This window comes from Malus sylvestris, chromosome 2, assembly GCF_916048215.2.
Source record: "Malus sylvestris chromosome 2, drMalSylv7.2, whole genome shotgun sequence".
Taxonomy (NCBI): domain Eukaryota; kingdom Viridiplantae; phylum Streptophyta; class Magnoliopsida; order Rosales; family Rosaceae; genus Malus; species Malus sylvestris.
Genome location: NC_062261.1, coordinates 13,633,060 through 13,653,821, shown reverse-complemented (window position 1 = coordinate 13,653,821; position 20,762 = coordinate 13,633,060). Strand labels below are relative to the sequence as shown.

General features: G+C 37.8%; 1 protein-coding gene across 3 annotated transcripts; it reads right to left on the bottom strand.

The window, feature by feature from the left end:
- Window positions 1-7,094: 7,094 nt before the first annotated feature.
- LOC126613735 (protein transport protein Sec24-like At4g32640) lies at window positions 7,095-20,205 on the bottom strand. 3 transcript variants are annotated; one of them, XM_050281319.1, is made up of 25 exons: window positions 19,891-20,204; window positions 18,811-19,727; window positions 17,927-18,160; window positions 17,625-17,699; window positions 17,379-17,477; window positions 16,409-16,520; window positions 15,860-15,987; window positions 15,618-15,737; window positions 14,764-14,844; window positions 14,378-14,455; window positions 14,148-14,240; window positions 12,757-12,811; window positions 12,093-12,169; window positions 11,136-11,207; window positions 10,908-10,991; window positions 10,510-10,629; window positions 10,334-10,402; window positions 9,922-9,999; window positions 9,585-9,723; window positions 9,098-9,262; window positions 8,416-8,564; window positions 8,161-8,340; window positions 7,728-7,816; window positions 7,602-7,633; window positions 7,095-7,508 (listed from the first exon to the last, which is right to left on the bottom strand). In XM_050281319.1, the coding sequence occupies exons 2-25, from the start codon at window positions 19,711-19,713 to the stop codon at window positions 7,399-7,401; spliced, it is 3,342 nt and encodes a 1,113-aa protein (XP_050137276.1). In that variant the 5' UTR covers window positions 19,714-19,727; window positions 19,891-20,204; the 3' UTR covers window positions 7,095-7,398. The 3 variants fall into 3 exon arrangements, with proteins under 3 accessions (XP_050137276.1, XP_050137277.1, XP_050137278.1); XM_050281320.1 differs by having other exon boundaries at window positions 17,927-18,124; XM_050281321.1 differs by lacking the exon at window positions 14,764-14,844 and having other exon boundaries at window positions 19,891-20,205.
- Window positions 20,206-20,762: the final 557 nt, after the last annotated feature.

Below are 20,762 nucleotides of genomic sequence, written 5' to 3'. Positions count from 1 at the left end.
TAACCCAGTTCAAGAATAAGCATGTGGAAAGTTACTTCTTCAAAAGCAAAAGTATCTCATATCATCTCTTCTCTTTTTTCTTCTTTTTATCCTTCTTGCTGCCTACAAGATAGGGAGAATGAGAACAATCAGCCGAAACTCGAAATCAAACTTCTGATCTGGGACTGATTGCTTGGAACTCTGATTGCTTACCTTGTATGTCACATTTTTCGGCAAATCTCCTATCTCGGCGACTTGGAGGACTCCTACTACATGGTTTGCATCGCGCTTGACCAAGCTTGAAACTATAAGTAAGCTTCAAGTCAAATTGATACATTACCTTGTACATCTCCACCGGTTAAAGATACCACCCCTGGATGGAGGAAAAGTACTTCCAGAGAAGATGCCACATCTACCTATGAGATAGATAAGGCAAGTGAAGATGATACCACACTTCAGTACTTAGAAGTTTCGTGATTACTCAGTGGCTTGGATCTTGTAAGTCCCCAACCGAGGAGCTTACCTTACTCGGGAACTTAGGGGAGCACTGTTTGTACCATACTTGACCAATCCCGAAACTACTGAGCACCAGTCAACGTTATACCGTCAAGGACCCATAAGAGTTTCCCTCCAACCAGGAGGCCAATCATAGCGCGACACATGTCGATATCAGAAGCCAATCATAGCGCGACACGTGTCAACATAAGAAGCCAATCACAACACGACACGTGTCAATGTCAAAACAAAGCTAGAAACTCTCTTCTATAAAAGGAGATCATTCTCTCACAATATTTCCTAATGTCATTTGTACTAAATCATTCACTAGTACTCACTAAAGGAGAGCTTGAACCTATGTACTTGTGTAAACCCTTCACAATTAATGAGAACTCCTCTACTCCGTGGACGTAGTCAATCTGGGTGAACCACGTACATCTTGTGTTTGCTTCCCTGTCCCTATCCATTTACATACTTATCCACACTAGTGACCGAAGCAATCTAGCGAAGGTCACAAACTTAACACTTTATGTTGTACCAAAGTCCTCACTGATTTTGTACATCAACACATTTCTACTATTAAAACATGCTTTTAAAGCGGTCCACTCACCGTACACTAATGGTGCAAAGCTGTGAAAAAAGGAATAACAAAATCACCGTTAATAATTGCACATATTCACATAAAGGAGTACCTGTAGTCAAAATCTATTCAAACGATTGAATTTGGGAAAACAAACCTCAAAAACGGGTCCAGGACGTTGAAATTAGCCTAGGAGAGGTCCCGGACCAAACCCCGAAAAATCAGTCCTAAAAGTCAACGTTGACTGTTGATCGATCAAAGTCAAAGTCAACGCTGACTGTTGACCAAGTCAACGGTCAGAGTCAATGGTCAACTGGGTCAAATGGGTCAAAGGTCAGACTGGGCTTGGATTTGGGTTGGGCCGATTAGGTCCTAAGGGTTTAGGGGGATGGGCTCAAGCCCTTTAACAGAAAAAGGCACAAAGGGCCCTAATTAAATAAAATAAAAATTAAACAAAACCTAAATAGGTTTTGGGTTGGGTCAATGGGCCACAGGCCCTAAATGACACGGCCCGAAGGCCTTTGGGTCTTAACACAATTTAAATAAAATTAAAAAGGAAATAGGTTAGGGTTTTGGGCTGAGTTCACCAAGGGCCTAAGGCCCGAATGCCTTAGAAACAGCTCGAAAGGCCTAGTGCACCGGAGACGAACGTCGGAGCTTTCCCAGCTCTGACCGACTGCAAACAACAATCCTAGACTCCGATCTAGGTACCAAAATGAAGCATAAGACGAGAAGAGCAATTTTATACCTTCCTTTTACCGTAGAACGGTCGGAGGTGACCGGAAATTCCCTCGACACCTACAGCCTCGCCGGAGCTGGGTGTGTCTTCCCCTGACCCGAATTCGTTCTAAAACCTCGACAACAACGCAATATACCCAATTAAAACACATTCACACATGATTCTAGTACGAAATAGCAAGAACTCGAGGCTTACCTAACCGGAGAAATAGGAACTCTCACCGGAGTTCGTTCTTGGGTCTCGTCCTCGCAGCACGGGAAAGAGAGAGAGAGAGAGAGCTGATGGGGGATTGGTGATGGTTGTGCCTTCTTCGAGCACGAGCGTGCCTCTGCGTGTGAGTGTGTGTTATCTCGGTAAAGAGAGGGAGAGAGATGAGGGATTCGAGAGGGAGAGAAAAGAGGGACAGAAAGAAGAAGAAGATGAAGATGAAGTCACGGGGAAGGGTAGTGGATAGAGAGAGAAGTGTGAGGATGGTTGGGGTGTTGCCACGTGGCAGCTTAAGAATGAAAAGGATCTAACTATTTAGATCCTGATTGGTAATAAAATTTGGACTAAAATGATAGATTAATAACATTTTTTGGGATAATTACATAATTATATTTTTGTAAATGAGGGTGGGTGTAACACTAACCATACATGGAAAATAATTTACCGACAATTTAAATAAATGTTATTTGGTTGGGTGTAGTATAAATTTTTTTAATAATTGAAAAAATTAAATATAACTAGGTGTAGTGTAATTTTTTTTTATATAATTAGAACAAATTAATTTACCTACCTACTATTTGAAATGTTCATTTCTAATGATGTAAAATGTTCATTACCTAACTACAAATTAATTTCCAATAATTTACCTACAACAATTATACCATGGGTGTAATGTAATATCTTTCTTTACAATAATACAAAATATTGTATGTACCAACAACAAAACGTGCCTAACATAAGTACTTGTACATGGAAAATAATCTACCTATAACAATTAATATAGGTAAAATTGCTACAAAATATATCACGAAAAAAAAAACTACTTTTCTAGTTTGACATGGATACGGTTAATGCAAACACTTTTTACATTTTATTTCACTTTTTATACTACTTTTAATTTGGCATAAATTTAGGAATTTGGAAAAGGGACCATAAAGTATGAGTGGTGTTGATGCACAAAATCAGTGGGGACTTTGGTACAATAGAAAGTGTTAAGTTTGTGACCTTCGCTAGATTGCTCTGATCACTAGTGTGGATAAGTATGCAAATGGATAAAGACAGGGAAGCAAACACAAGATGTATGTGGTTCACAGAGATTGGCTACGTCCACAGAGTAAATGAGTTCTCATTAATTGTGAAGGGCTTACACAAGTACATAGGTTCAAGCTCTCCTTTAGTGATACTAGTGAATGATTTAGTACAAATAATATTAGGAAATATTGTGGGAGAATGATCTCATTTTATAGAAGAGAGTTTCTAGCTTTGTTCTGACATTGACATGTGTCGTGTTGTGATTGGCTTCTAATGTTGACACGTGTCGCGCTATGATTGGCTTCTGATGTCGACACGTGTCACGATGTGATTGGCCTCTTGGTTAGAAGGAAACTCTTATGGGTCATTGACGATATAACATTGAACGGTGCTCAGTAATTCCGAAATTGGTCAAGTATGGTGCAAACAATGCTCCCCTAAGTTCCCGAGTGAGGGAATCTCCTCGGTTGGGGACTTGCAAGATCCAAGCCGCTGAGTAATCACAAAACTTCTAAGTACCGAAGTGTGGTATCGTTTTCACTTGCCTTATCTGTCTCATAGGTAGATGTGGCATCTTCTCTGAAAGTACTTTTCCTCCATCAAAGGGTGGTATCTTTAACCTGTGGAGATGCACAAGGTAATGTATCAATTTCACTTGAAGCTTACTTTTAGTTTCAGGCTTGGTCAAGTGCGATACAAACCATGTAGTAAGAGTCCCCCAAGTCACCAAGCTAGGAGATCCACCAAAAGATGTGACAGACAAGGTAAGCAATCAGACTCCCAGCAATCAGTCCCAGATCAGAAGTTTGATTTTGAGTTCCAGTTGATTGTTCTCATTCTCCCTATCTTGCAGGCAGTGGGAAGGATAAAGAGAAGAAAAAATGAGAAGAGATGATATGAGATACTTTTGCTTTTGAATAAGTAACTTTCCACAAGTTTATTCTTGAACTGGGCTGGAAGGTTTTCTGGTTTCCTCCAGAATATAAGGTCAACTCAAGAATTTGAGGGTCAAAACAAGTCCATCAAATCAAGAGTGCGTTCAACCTTGATGATATAGGATACTTTTGCTATTGACAAAGTAATAGATGAATCGGCAGGTGTTCTGTGGCGCTTGTCTCCACATGCTTTCTTGTATCCTTCTCACTTGCCCTTATCTATTCCTCAGGCAGATGTGGTATCTTTTCTGGAAGCATAAGATGTTGAAGATGAATACTCGAGAGCAATGCCAGGTAAGTAATCAGGCAAGGAGTTCCAGGTAGTCAGTTCCTGACTGGAAGCTTGATTCCAAATGCTGACTGATTGCTCTCTTTCTCCTTGTCTTGCAGGTAAGAACAAGGCCAAAGGAAAAGACAGGGAAGCAAACACAAGATGTACGTGGTTCACCCAGATTGGCTACGTCCATGGAGTAGAGGAGTTCTCATTAATTGTGAAGGGCTTACACATGTACATAGGTTCAAGCTCTCCTTTAGTGAGTACTAGTGAATGATTTAGTACAAATGACATTAGGAAATAGTGTGGGAGAATGATCTCCTTTTATAGAGGAGAGTTTCTAGTTTTGTTCTGACATTGACACGTGTCGTGTTATGATTGGCTTCTGATGTTGACACGTGTCATGCTATGATTGGCTTCTGATGTCGACACGTATCACACTGTGATTGGCCTCCTGGTTTGAGGGAAACTCTTCTAGGTCATTGACGGTATAACGTTGACCGGTGCTTAGTAGTTTCGGGATTGGTTAAGTACGGTACAAACAAGTGACATGCGTGTAAATAAATTGTATTAATAAGTTAATAGTGTTCCCATATGTTTGTAAATTTTAAATTTGGACTTAAACTGGATATTTAAAGATAGATGGGTTTTTATTTAGAAATATTGAGTTGTAAAAGCCAAAATCTAAAGCACCTAACTACTAGAGAGTTTATAGTTAATTTGGTACACTACATATAATGACAAATCATATAATTTTGTTATGTGGTGCCTAAATTGTAGGAAGATGTTTAATCAAAATTTTAAAAGACATGGATGTTTAATCTCAAAATTTCAAAAGCTATGCATCTGTATCAAAATGCCCTCAACTCGGGATGATAGTCGACTGTGTTTCGTAGTCTTTTTTTTTTATTTTTTTTACAATTTTCTTCAATATGTTTATGGTATGAATATGTCGAGTTCTATCTATTTGCGTTCACTCTGTATTTTTTTTTTCTTTAAAAAGGACCAGCTAGTGATTCGCCATAGCAATCCACTATATCGGAAGCCGGGAAGACTCACAGAGGCATTTCAGCCTCTTCTTGGCCACCATCTTACGATTCACTAGTGTCAAGATTTAAACCCAGAACATGCCATGTGAAATACGGACCTGGAATTCATCCCTAGCTACTGAAGCACCCCATGGTGGTTGTTCAATCTGTATTTTTGGCATATGTCATTTTTGTGGCATTTGTCTTTTGTCGTGTTATATGTATTTGCTTTTCATTTAAATGTTTATTGAATTGATCAGTTGAATAACTTTTCGTCGAAATTTCAAGTTGTAATGTTTGAGAATGGTGATGTTTTTCTTTCAATAATATATTACTTATTTTAAATAAATAAATAAAATATTGTCACTTAATATTACAATCTAGTGATATTTTTTTTTTTCATTTGTAAATAAGGTCTTAGGTTTGACTTTCATAGATCAAGTTTGATACAAATATTATTATGGCTATGTGCACTCTCGTAAATAGACTCTCGTAGATCAAGTTAGCTTATTCCAAATCTCTCAGCCCATAATATAAATAATATCATTGTATTAAAGCAAGTAATAAAAAATGTTAAATCTAGAGAACAATCATGCATGATCAATTATAGAACAAGAGCAGTGGCATGCATGAGTGAGTTGAGACTATTGAGGGGAGTGTGGATGGTTAAAGGGACAGGTTGATGTACAATATTAGAACTCTTATTATGTGGTTTTACAAAAACAATCTCATGTTGTAATTTGTACAGAAACAGAACTATTGGGATACGAAAAGACGAAGATGCACTTCACTTAGTTATTCCTTTAATTGTTGAAATGATCAATTTTTCAATATATTGTCGATATTTAATCAATATGTCGTGAATGTTTAATCAATATGTTGTCAATATTAAATCATCGTCAACCATATTGGTTGAAATTCAATTTGTTCATAAAGTAAAAACATTATTAATTTTAGTCCGTAATTATTATAGGAATTTTGACAAATGTTAGGGTAATTATACTAAATTATCTAAACTACGAAGATGGAGATTTAAACTTGGATACAAAAGGTGGAGCGTACTACTATAGTCAACTTAACTAAACTCATGTCTCTAAATTTGAACGATTACAGTGTAACCTTACCTTAGATCTTATATGCTAACATTATGTTGTAACATGATTAGATGTTGTGTAAGTTAATGTCGATACTGTAATAGTACATCATCGGTATAACAATAGGCGTTTTTTTTGTTATTCAATCATGTGGAAGCACAAAAACCCACCTTAACAATGTAATAGAACGTCCACAATGTAACTACCAACCTTGTTAGAGCGGTAATAACGTCATATCTTGTCATTTACTTGAATTTTATCATGGAGCATTGGAGTGTTTGGACCATCATAGGGTATCTTTAATTGTACCGAGATCTTATTAGAGATCTTATTTTTTTAATGAGTACCGTAGAATCTAGTCGCCAAAAATATAACTTGAACACCTCCCCCCCCCCCCCCCCAAAAAAAAAATTTAGCCTTAAATTACTGTAGTACAATTATTCATCCATGAGATTTAAGTCATTTCAAAAACCACAAGAGAGGATCTTCAGCATCAACAACGCCAATTTTAATCTTTCCATAGAACGACATATTTACATTAATAAGTAAGAGATTTGTTTTAAGCCGCAAATAGTACGTTAGTCATAATAATTTGATATCAAGCTTGCTCTCTAATGAAAATCAAACCAAAAACCTCATACTTAAAATTAATGCTAAGCAGATTGGAAAGTCGACCATGAGAACTGCAGGGTACACACAATCCCCTACTAGTACTAATTGCACAAGCCGAATTAGAGCATCTCCAGTAGAGATGTCAAAACAAAATTGTCAAATGTAAATTTGAAGGGTTATTCAATTAGTATTTATAGGAGCCCCCACTCTTCAAAACAAATCAATCAAAATGAATTTTCATACTCGATGATTGGTGCATTACTAAGACCCGCACAACAAAACATTTAAAAAAGTAAAAGACATCATATTTTCTCACATGTAAAAACAGTAGCAAGCTTTGTATATACTAGCCGTAGCGTCTATTTTTCCTCGAGTAGTCTAACTTGTCGTTCAATTTCAACCTGAAGAAGCAAAGCTAGTTACTTATGACGCCATTTTCATCTGTATTTGCCGATGGACATGTACCAGAAACTCAACATAGGAGGGGCCATTCGGACTCTGGTCTTCCACCAAGCATGACAAAAACAATGCTCCTGCAACAAAAGATAATTACGATACTTAATCAAACCAAATTCATAAGCTTTCTTTAATTTATTGCCGTTCTGGTGAATCAGATATATTCTCACCTGACGGATCTCCTTTCCGACACAATTTTAACCTGCAAATAAACGAGACGAAGTGGAAATCATTGCCTTAGATGAAACCATCAAAAAGTGAATGCAAGGAACCAGTAACAGAACATAATATCATACCGAAGGTAGGAACATCTCTGGCGCCGTATTTCATTTACCACATCATTCAGCTTCTTCGATAACGGATTATCATACTGCTGCAGCACAAACTGGGGGAAAGAACTTACGAGTTAAATAATGATACGTTGCACAGCGAGAAAGTGTCCGAGATAATGAAGTTATTTAACTCATGCACCCTCATTTATCATCAAAATCTTGACAATCATATAAATATAATTAAAAACATGACCACAACCAAAACAATGATAGAGAATGAATTAAGCCTCAGTAAAAAAATTAATTAAGCACCCAGCCCCGTCATTCTAGTGAACTGAAACAGGATCCAAGAAATCCAGTTCAAATACTGAATGCCTGTGGCTTGAGGCCAAAAGTGTATTTTACAATTTATATCAGGCAGAAGATGAGTAACCAAAGTGATAAATGATGGGGCTACCTGAGTAGGAAGTTCATTAGCAGAGGAGATTCCAAACAGTTGCTGCAAAATTCCAGGATCCACCGAATTCCCAATATATATTAAACAGTCGTCACCATTTTCAAGAAGATAAATTCCCGCATCACTCACGTGTTCGCTGGAAAGTGGAATCACCGGAGGAAATGGAGATTCATCACCCTCCTGTCAATTAACAAATGCCACCGGTGATATAAAATGCATATCCCAAAGGGTTGAATAAGAAGCTAAATGACACACCTTTTTGGATTCGAGATCATGAATGGCCACCATTCTGGGGTACACCAGTGGAACTGCCAAAGGAACAGAAAGGGAAGAAACATGGTTGATCCAGAAGGACCGCTCATCTATTTTTCCATCACTTCGTAGCCCTGTACTTTTGATTAATGCTGAAAAAGGAACACAAGATAAATATATTAATATACGTACCAACTCTTCTAAGAAGCTGACTGATAATTCTGTGCAACATGTTTCCACAATGGAAGAGGAATGTTTTTCTTTAACATTCTATCAATCAGAACAGAAATTCGTTTCTGGGTGATAAGCAGTCCATTTCTGAGCTACATGGAGAAGTCTAGTGTTCCTGCTAAGGTTTGTCTTTTAGCTTGGATCATATCTCACAGTCCATGGGAATAAGCTCTTGAAAAAAAGTCAGGTTCTGGGCATCATTATGGGCTTCTGTGTCTCCAGCCTTTAGGGATGTTTCATTTTGTGTAAATTGATTAGAGACATTAGGTTGGGGAGCTGCTGTAGGGTAGTTTTAGAGTTTTGACTTGTATCAAATTATCATCGACCTCTTTTTCCCTAAGTTTTTATACTATGCTCAAAATATCAGAACAGAAGAAACCAACTACGAAAAAAAATAAAAACATCATAAATTCATATAAACTAGTAATGGATACATTAGTAAATAATAATATACCAAGGGTGTATAGAGGCAGGAGCTTCAGTGCCTCCGGAAGAATAAGCTGTCCAGATGATGATACAGTAGCACAAAATTTACGATACGACAGAAGACTACTGATGCACAGATTTGTAACTTGTTCCCGTACACGCAAGAGAGCACTTGAAGGAATTTCATTTGCCGCTGTACACAAATATTAAAAAAGGACTTACAGTTAGAATTCGTCCAAGGGAAATTAGACAGAATGTCACAAGAAACTGCAATCCTAAGAAATAATAAATTGGCAAGATGCAGCAAGTGATTGAAAAGGAACGTCAAGAAAGAGAATTTATATCATCATTTCAATATATCAGAGGTGAATGATGAAAGTGTTTTTAAAGACGGTGATTTCATATATAAATTCACAGATTTAAATACAGGGTTTAACTGAGGAAAACAAGCATTACATAATGGGAAAATGAGGATAACAAAAAGAAACAACAACGAAGAGCATACAATAGCACACCTTGCTTCATGAAACACGCAAATTGAGTGTCCAAATCAGCAGCACGAAACAGATTACTTAGCATACTTGTGCATGGCAGAGACAAAGTTGTAACTCGAATTCTCCGTTGGCCATACACAGTTGTGTATAAAAGGGCACACTGGATAATGCAAAATATCAAAATATATTAATAATGAAATATATAAATATGACTAAAAATTGAAATGAACATTCAGTTGCAGAGATGGGGCGAAGTCGTAAAATCAGTAGTGACAGATACAAGAAAAGCTCACAAGATAGTATATCAAAATTATTGCATTAGAAACCTTAGGCAGAAAGCAGAGAAATTAAAATTTACCTGGAAACCACATTCTGAGCCATCCTGTAATTTATCATCATGTTTTAAGGTCACCATAATAGTTTTATCAGAGTCAATCTGCAGATAGAAGCGACCAGTTATGATTTCAACAAACAGTATAAGAGGCAGTATCACTCTTTCCAAGGCAAAACGAAAACGGAAAAAGGAGATGGAGAGAGAGAGAGGGAGAACGAGGAGAACGAAACCCACAAAACAGAAAATTAGATAAACGGGCTATGATTAAGCAACAAGAACTAAATTTTTCAAATTGCAAAATCTTGATTTTACTGTCATTGTCGGTCAACGCAATCAAGGGGGTAGGGGAAAATTTACTTCCATGGAAGATAAATGATAAGTAAGAAACATAGTCAGATGTACTAGTAATCAGGGATATTCAAGGATATGTACAAACCCCAGGTACGTCAACATCCGTAGGGATACGTTTGCAAAAGCTCCCATGGTACTCTTGAACTTGAATACCCTGCAAATGGTGAAAGCAAACTTATCTTACTATAATAATTAATTTAGAAAGTAAAAAAAAAATTCACAATCATTGTATAAAACAGAGAATGAGGCTCAAGAACTTGCCTGGCTGCATCGTACACGCATCACCCCCTCAAAACCTTGAGGTCTTGTGACATTCCATCTAAGATCATTGTAGAGCTTCGCAGGATCAGAGACAGCTGAGAAGGGGTAATAATAGTAAACCTGGGAGAGATTGAGGAAAACAGAATGTTAATACAAGGAAAAGAAGGTAACACAAATAGTTACTTCTATATGTGGAAATGATCCATAGTTACGAGTGGCAGATGCTTCTCAAATCTGATTTCACAGATTGATTTGAGATGGTGGATATGTGGATAAAGAAAAAAAAAACAAAAAGATGAATAAACTAGAAAAGTCAATTAGAGAAAACCCTAGACAAATCATAACAGAGAAATTTGATGCCCGAAGTATGGGTGGGGATAGAAGCAAATTCATTGTACCTGCCCTCCAGTTGTTCTTGGGATGACAGAGATTGAAGCAATGTCTATGTATGACTGGGTAGTGATAAATAAGTCGACACACACCTGGAACATTTCATGAAAAAAGAAAAATAGTTCAAATAATCACGAATTTGTCAATTACCACTATAAATCTAAGTCAGTATAGAATTCACACCAACATGTTAACTGATCGATCGTCTAGGGGGAAAAAATTAGTCAAAGGCTTACCTGAAATTCAGCCAATTCAATTGCCATTGCCTTTAAAGTTTTGTCTGCTGGTTGGAGTAATTTATGGGCCTCCTGAAATGCAGTTAAACAAAGAAAACATAATGCCAAGACTACAAGACGATCAATTGAACAGACTACTCAACAGATGTAAAGGGATGACAGTTATGGCCACATAGCATATGCAAATTGACTCTCCAAAGTTGGATGATATCACAGTTACAAAGACCCAATATGTCAATTTATTTTGTATTAACAATCCCAAGTCTATCTACACAGCCACCTAATTCGACAAATCTTCAAGTGGGCCAGAAATTCGAGAAAAGCTCTTTCAAAAGGTACGTAATTCATCTTAACTGAACATATGTAATTGAAAAGCAAGATCTTATAAGCAGGAACAGGGTCCAGAGAAAGTGAGGCCTAAGGCAAAAATATACATGAGGGCTTCCTAGTTTGATATGTTGACATAAATTACAAAAAATAAGTTGTTTCTTATTCTTCTCATCTTTTGTGATACAGTTTTAATAATTAAATTTCCAATTTAGATTATTGTAACATATGTTTTCAAAATGAGAGATAATGAAGCAAGAGTTTTGTTGTTCTTTGTCCAACATTAAACAATAAAGCAAAAGACCACCACTTTTTTTTTTGGCCTACAAATCCATTTTTTATTTCCTTCCAACCATTGTTGTTACTTTTCCACTCTTTAGAGTGGCCTTTGCCTTACAGCTTTATAGGAGCGTTTCAAATTTCACCAAAGAAATAACTCAGTTGAAAAGGAAAAGACCAGTAAGGTCTTCGATGGGAACGGACCATTTGGTTATTGGGACTTTCACAACGACAAGTTCCCATATAATTTCATGTTTGTGGCCTCAATCAAGGGTGTAAAGGGCTATTTGCTTAATAGCACTGCTATAAAGCACACAGATGGCATACAAGAACACATATAAAAGGTATTACCTTCTCAGCTGAAGATATATTAGCCCTTCCTTCAGCCTCTCTAGCAGAGAGGGCTCCAATTCCAGTTGAGGCCAGCACTGCAGACACATAAATCATTAGTATACTCTGAGATGCCAATAAACCATGTATAGAAAGGAGATGTCGAATGTAATAAATATGCATACAAATTCTTTTGGAAAATTGGTCTATAGAAGTATACAGGACCAATAATGATACCGGTGTAAACATCTCTGAACCATTTATATGTAATTCAAGTTGACTGATAGCAAGAATTGAATACTTTAGACATGACTACAAGGTAATGGTGAGAATTTAAAAATTCAGAATTCTAAACAGAGGGAAAACCATGATAACTGGAAACATCAGCAACTTTGAAATATTTGTTCTAGGTCGAGTTTTTTTCAGACTAGATAGGTTGTTTATCTAATTATCTTTGGACAATAAGAAAAGGTAATGTTAATGGCTGAAACAACACACAACAGATAAGCATTTCCAAATATTCTTCTTATAAAACTACTTATGTTCAATTCTCCACTCTCTTAAGACGTGCACCCCAAGCGTGTTGTTTTTCTTTCTTTGCTTGCAATGATATATAAACGTGTTTAAAGGAGGGGAGGGGGGAACATAAGGGAGCACATTAAGTAGATATGGGGTACAAGCTTGCCTGACTGAAACACCAAAAGTTTCCCTCCGGTACTCTTCATTGCCAAGAAAGCAGCCTAGGCAAGGAGGAAAAAAAAATGAGATAATGAATTACCCGCAATGAATTTACATATCAATCGTTTATAAAATAAAAATGTGCAAATCATATTTTAATGATTTTGTTGCTAGCCGCAACAGCAACAAATGGTCGTACCCAGTGCACAAGGCTCCCGCTTTACGCAGGGTCTGGGAGAGGTGAATGTCGGCTAGCCTTACCCCCAACAAATAAGAAGAGAAATACGTATCAACTAAATATACTCAATGAGATTGGATACAAAGTGCTCCTCACAGTAAAGCAAGTCTAAATCCAAAGATAGGGCTTAATTACTGGGCTGGTTGACCAACCGCAATACTGTTAGATGTTTTGATCATCTATACATTATTTTCATATATATATAAGTTCAGATATTATTGACAATTAGATCTATTTAAATTATAATACAATTCTATTATAAACAATTAAAAACATAAAGTACAAATACTATTATACAACTATGTTATAGGTTTGATAAATTTTAAAGTGGTAGCTAGAAGAGAAAAGCTGAGGGTTTGACTGTCTAGATGGAATGCAGGATGTAGATTAATGCCATAGCTCTAGTGTTCAAATACCACCAGAAACGAGGTTTATCATTTTCAACGCTAAGGGCTGGTTTAACAGCTCAAATAATGGGTTAACTCCACATTTTGGTTTGTCAACTAGTCAGCAGTCAAAGTGGGTTTGACTGAAATCAATCCCGACATGTTCAGACAGTAAGTAAAACCCAGTTGGCAGCCAAATAAGGCAGACATGATACACAAATATTGAGGCATGTCCACAGCCAAAAGGAGGAAAAATAAGAAAGTTGATCAGCATATTGGCAAGAACAAAACTCTGATCCAATCAGCTTTCAGGTGTAGGCAAGCATCTACAACAACAACAAAGCCTTATCCCATTAAGTGGGGGTCGGAAAATGAAATTATTCCAACAACAACAAAACTTTCGGGTGTATGCAAGCATCTACACATATAGGTTTTTCAATTTCTTGTATTTAATAAAATTATTCCAAAAATTTCTTAAACTTAACATGTCAGAGAATGACTTTAGCCCACCATTTTAATTCTTAAATGTTCTTTGCCTTAAGTTATTCAACTACCATTAAAGAACATAAGCATCAATTATCTTATTGCCCTTCTGATTATACTCTGCTCCGGACAAAAGAACCTAGACAGAATAGATGAACAAAAATGACATGCACAAGCATAACCAACTCATAGGAGTTATGACCTCCCGATATTCTGTATTTGGAAATGGAATACCAAACCACAAACACCACAAATATTTCAGTAAATAACAGTGTCAGGCTATACACATACCTTGATTGCTGCACCAAAGGCTGATTCAGCAGTTTTACTATTTTGAAACATGGTGGGAATACTTTCCAACAATTGCTCCAAATGTTGACGGCACTAAGAATCCATAAAAGAAAGTATTAATAAGAATCCGAATTTGATAATAAGATGACAGACTGACTTGTGAATGATTGTTGTTAAATCAATACTAGTACGCAATACATTTCATGAAGGGAAAAGTAGCAGCTACTGACCTCTGAGAGCTGAACAACCACATCAGTCTCCAGAGGAGTGTAAACATCTTGCACATCAGGAACAATAAGCATCAAAGGCTGAAAAGAAATATTGGACCTCGGTGAGAAACCATATCAAATAATTGTTTGGTAGAATAGAAGCCAAAGCCAAAAAAAAAAAGTTACTGGTTAAGAGAAGAAACTAGCTGCAAATTTGCTTGTCAGAAATGAAAAATTACCACAAATATTTGCTAATCAGAATAGAAGCCAAAACCATAAATACTACTGGTTCTATATATCACCGACGAAAAAGAATTCACACAATATTCATAAATGCAAAGACAACTATGCTCTTCAACTTTAATAATGAAGTTTTTTATTTCGGGAAAAAGAGAACTCATATTGACCTGCTGCAGTGCACGTTTCAAATTGTAAAAATGGATTGTTGCATCAAATGTTGCAACTCCCACCATTGTCCGAGGACCTTCCTGAAATAATAAATACATCAATACGTGAGTCAATTAAATTCTAACTGTCGTCGTCTCATTTAAATGTATGGCTAATGACTACAGGCTTTGGGAAAATGAACCGAGCAAATATGCATGCATACACATTCTCCTAAAAAAGGAAAAATATATACATACAAACGCACACGGTCACATACATAGAAACATATCTTGTTAAAACCAGGGCAGATCATAAGGAATGAAATATAGAAAAATAAAAATGTGCATACAAATGAGTACATAAGATAATTAACTCTTTCGACAAAACAAAAAAACAACCAAAAAAAAAAAAGCAAATGAACCCTAGCTAATATTTATTCACCATTAGAATTCTTGCCTTTTCCTTGATCTAATGAGATTGGTTTTCGAGATAATGCAGTACATTTACAACTCCAAGCTACATTTATCAATTTCATCTTTTATTCAACCAACCAAACCAAAGGGATTGAATGGGCCTCAAAGAAAATAACACTACAGTTAGCAAGGATTTAAGTTTTCCATCAGATTCAACGACGTTTTATCTGCTCAAGTTGTCCATCTATCACACACAAAAAAATAACAAAACTCTATTAAAAGAGGAGGGGGGCTAAAAAGGCAACTGCAAACGAAGTTCATTAGATTTATGTCTAAGCATAGCATTATGAACAATAAATGCTGAGAAACAGAACCGTCTGGACAATGTAACATTATGGACAGCACAATCACATTTTGTATAACAAAATAGGAACATTATGCATACAGACAAAATAACTCACAGGAAGGTCAGCAATAACTTGACTGATTGCACTGCAAGCTGCAGCAGTTGCACCAGTTTGAATGGCATTCATGGACACATCAATGAGAAAGAAGTACACAGCTGGCATGGGATCACGCACCTGAATTATAAAAGCCAAATAATAAAAATGAAATGATCAAGAGAAGACAGAAAAAAGATTTGTAAGTCTGGTGAACTATGCAAAATTAGTTCAGTTATAACTGCATCTCATAATCAACAAACCATGTATTCTTTTGAAGCAACAAATTCAACTGTTCCTCTACATAGCTCAGGCCTTTCATCAGCATCTCTACGTCTACCATCTGGACCAAGATTGCAGTGGTAGTCACGGGGAGTCTCATCAGTAAATCCTGCAGAAGAAATGTCATGCGTTGTAAGGTCACCTCTCTTGCATAAATAGAAACAGTGCATACTACACCCTTATCCAGAGTCCAAAGTAGAGACCTTAAAGATGCCAAGAGTAAAAATAGAATAGTAAACAACATACTCTCGATAAGGATTTAAACTTAACTAATGACCTTCTAAAATATTTGAAAAGATTGCTTAAGAAACTGAAATGTTGTCTCAGCACGTTTATGATATAGATAAAAGTTCAATAACCTTTCCAAGCCAAACAAAACAGTGCACACCTAGAAACAAACACAAAAAAAAAAAAAAGGAAAAAAAGAACATAGACATTGCTTTGAATAAGTTTCAGGACCGCAAATTCGTCCTGTTGCATAAACTGACAGATAACACAAACAACACAATACAGACAGAAATCTTCCTTACCACACAGGTTACAAATGAATTTCCTGCCCTGGTCAATGAACTTCATGAAAGGATTTATGTAGCCTTTGCAACGAGAGCATCGAACAGGACCACTTTCACCAAAATCCACAACCTATAACAAAATTATTCAGAAATAACATAGTAGTTCGATTAAAATGCTGATTGTTTAATTATTCAGAATTCAGTCATTTCCGAATCTTTTGTAACATTATTCATAGGGAAGCATCGTGAAAGTGTTGTGTGTTATCTTCTCTCTTCTTCTTTTTCTTCCAGGTAGAAAGAAATCACTTTTTGAAGTGAAGTTGGTGTTCTGGCTCTTTGAGAGCTCCCATTAAAGTGGTTGGTGTCCTGGCTGGTGGCTCAGGGGAAGGTGAAAACTTGTGATACGGTTCAAAGGAGACTGATGATCTGTTTATCCCCTCATCAGTGCATTTTGTGCAAGGAAGATTATGAATTGGTGGGTCAAACCGTCCTCCAAGGCCCTGTGATGATGGGTCTTTGGTTGAAGCTCTTTAAGAAGTCTGATATAAGCTGGTAATTCCAAGGGGCTGCTTCTCTTTTCTATGCAAGGCTAAAAAGGCTAAAGTTGTGTGGGGATAGATGGTTTTTGCTATATGCTCTGGGTGGTCGTGTTGAAAAGAAATTGAAAGGTATTTGAAGATTATGTTGGATCAGAGGTTGAGGACAGTTAAGGGACAAAATTCAGTTTTGGATGCTCTCTGGACTTCGGTCTCCACAGAGTTTAAACACACTTCTTTCTCAAGTATTGGGCTAGACTGGCAGGGTGGGGTGATTAAGTTCTGCTTGGGAGTTACATGTTTTTATTAGGCTTTTATTAGTTTTTTATTTCTTCTCTCTTCCCAGTGGCCTTCTTGGTCACTTATGTATTATTGTATAATTTCATTAAAATGGTCTCTTTCTCAAAATTTATATATATCTGCAAGGAACAGTAATGTTATAAACACATTACTTGGATTGGTTCTTCATCTGGATGAGGAAGGGCAAATGGTTCAACCAACAAAGCTAAGGGCATCCCTGATGTTGTCAAAAGATCAGCCGTGCATGGTATCTGGTAAATTGACAAAACATGATAACATTACTAGACTTTTATTAGAAAAGAAAACAACAAATCAAAACTGCTCCATTGAAATTGAGATATAAAAAAAATGTTTAATTACAGTAATAAGCACTCAATCCATGAAAGTTAGACCCCAACCTGATTGATGGTACACCTCATGTAACGTGGACTGCAATTCCCATTGTCTCTGACAATATAATCACTTGTAGCAGGCTTCAACATAATAAAAGCAATCAAAAGGATGTAAATGATAGACAATATCTAGCTTTTCACCATGCTTAACTGCACTTTGCAGCATGAATATGAGCAATGACAATTAAAGTGAAATTACACATGTAGAAAGAGTAGAGAGTAGGGAAGTCAAAAAGTATCAAGAAATATAGCTAAAGCAACTATTGAAATCATTTTTTTCCTCTTGAAATTTATGGATGAATAAATACCGGAGGTGGATTTGCCTGATTGCCCTGACGAGTTTCATGGATGAGCACCGACGAACCTGGTACAGGCCGAGGAATTTGATTCGGATCTATCTTCGATGACCCAGTAAAAGGAGATCCAGTTTGACCAACGGCAGGTGAGATAGTAGCCATGGACTGATTTGGTAGTGGTGGGGGTGGCATTCCAAACATTCTGGGTGACTGAACAGAACCAGTAAATTGGTAAGGTGGAGCCACCTAATTCAAGTCAGTATGTTTCAGAAACCAAATCTAAGTAGCAACCAAACGAATTCATGCTTTCATCCTGTTTCCCTCTATCAGAACACTATCATCTACCACTTTGCATAAGTGTAGGTGGAAACAAAAGAAATTGAAATCTAATAATTTAAATGACAAAGAAGAAGAAAAATAGTATTCAAGGTTATACGTTGCAACTCGTGATATTATGCTTAAATATGTGAAATCATGTATGAGAATAAATATTATAGGAAATAACTAACATTGATGCTTATAAGAATCAGCTCAAAAGGATTGTGATTATACTATTGTATTAAAGATGCTGCAGCAAAAACCTTGAAAGCATCCACTAGAAAGCGTGTTCTTCACTTAAACAGAGGGCGGATATTTTTTATTATACGTGAACTGAAGCAGGAAAAAATCTATCTGGTTCCAGTTAACTTATATTAGATTGTGTTGTCTTGCATAGAAACAAGTTTCAATCACTACATATAACAAATAGTAGTTGCCAGTACACCTGGGTAGTTTTTCCGTTTGATATACACCTTAGCTTTTTACATCACATGCCCACTTTGGATTATCTTAGTTGACTCAATAATATGAAATTTGGTATTATCCATAATACTCCAAAAACAATACAAGTCACTAACCTGCCCTTGTTGCATTGGCCATGTCTGTGAGCCATAGGGAGAAACCGGAGGTGCCTGCATGCTTGGTGGTGCCGCTGAAAATGGTGGTGCTGCTGAAAATGGTGGTGCCTGCTGAACAGGACCTGGTGAAGCACTAACTGCTGGAGTGCCTAGCATAGAGTGCATGGTTGGCATTCGAGGAGGACCTGTTGCCCTTGCCACTGTTGGTGGATGTCCAAAAGGTGGTTGAGGTGCATTTCCACTTGGAGGGAAACGAGGCCCACCCGACATAGCTCCAGAACCAAACACCGGTGGCCCATTACTCATCAATCTACCTGGTGCAGTCGTAGGAGGCATGCTCTGACCGCTACCCAAAGGAAAAGAACCAGGACCTGGGCGAGGACCTGATGCTGGTGGCGGTACTGAAACTGGACCGCTCGGTAAACCTGACGTATGAAAGGGACCAGGTGGTGGCCCAGAAGCTGGAGCTACCCCACCCACAAGGGGAAACGACCCAGGAGGCGGTCTAGACACAAAAGACGAAGGCTGGCCAACAGGAGGCCCAGTTGACCTTGCTGGGGTGGTGGCAGGGGATAATGTTGGTTGTAGGGATCCTGATCGAGGTGCCGCGGGTCTTGCAAGCGCAGCGGGGGAAGGGCCAGGCCGCGGAAAAGGGGGAGGTGCAACAGGAGCCCCAGCAGGAGGGACTGACGAATGAAAAGGCGGTGCTTGGCCAATAGGGGATGGTCTAGAGGCAGAATTAGGCATGGAAGGCTGCCTATTAAGATTCAAATTCTGCATATTTCCAGCTAACGAATCGGGATCCCTCTGAGCATTGTTAGGACTGTAATTAGGGGGTGGTGGGGCGTTAGTGTTACTATTATTGGGCCTAGGTGCCCCTGTGGGACGCACAAGAGCCGCCATTGATCACTGGAAGTCTGAAATCAAAAACCCAGATCACTTTTTCTTCAGAAAAATTCTTAATTTTATCAAATTCAACAACCCAAAATCCAAATCGACAACAGCAAAAACAAAATTCAATTTAACCAAAATTCAGAAACTCATAATTCAAATCAAAGTCGCACAGTTCGTCAGATTTACCTTCCCACCCGCGATCGAGATCCCACCAGAGGGTTCGCGAGATAGGTCACTGGAACGACCGAACCGGCTGCCGTCGCCGATCAGATCGTCAACTGCAAGCAAAACGAAACGAGTCGAACCCTGCTTCACAGCCCAATTGTTCGCCTACCCAACGGTTCAATTTTCCATGTCAGTGGCCAGTGATGATACTCGTAAGTTGCAGGCAGGTAGTGAAAGTCGTGATTTGGGTAATGTTTGTTCTCGTGATGGAGAAACGGAAGAGTGGAGAGAGAGAGAGAGAGAGAGAGAGAGAGAGAGAGGGGGGGGGGGGGGGAGGGGGGGGGAAGAGACTTTGCGAGAATTGGCAAAAATGATAACAATCAAGGGTATCTTTGCAAATATTCATTAGTTATGGTTATTTCTGAATCCTATTTTGGCTTCAGTTCGTTTCGGGGATTTGTGTTTGTTCGTTTCCTTATACCCGCCAAAAACAGAAGTATATCTATATGTACTGTTGTTAAACAGTAATTATCAAAATCGTTTAGGCATGTCTTTTAGTCCCGTGATATACAGTTGGTGTTGGCTCTAATGAATAGAGCCCATTGAAGGATGGGAAGATCAAGATATTAGGCATGCAATTCACCAAGTAGTTCAGATCGCTGGCGGATCCATTAAGGGGCAAGGGGGGTCAGCTGACCCTCGAACTTCGATGAACGTCTATAGATATCTTAGGTGCTGACCCTCCGAACTTCGATAAATGTCTATGGATACTTTGAGTGTTGCCCTTTTGAAGATTAGAGTTGGCTTCATACTTGCCCTCCAGGCCTACCAAAACCTGATGAATGTCCATGAATACCTTGAATGATGCCCCTTGCATACATTAACATTTATGT

Coding starts and splice junctions, on each gene's coding strand:
- LOC126613735 (XM_050281319.1), bottom strand. CDS start 19,713: ATGGCGGCTCTTGTGCGTCCCACAGGGGCACCTAGGCCCAATAATAGT. Junction 14,845..15,617: donor AAGTTATTGCTGACCTTCCT/GTGAGTTATTTT, acceptor TTATTATTTCAG/GAAGGTCCTCGGACAATGGT. Junction 9,263..9,584: donor TGCGTGTTTCATGAAGCAAG/GTGTGCTATTGT, acceptor ATTTGTGTACAG/CGGCAAATGAAATTCCTTCA.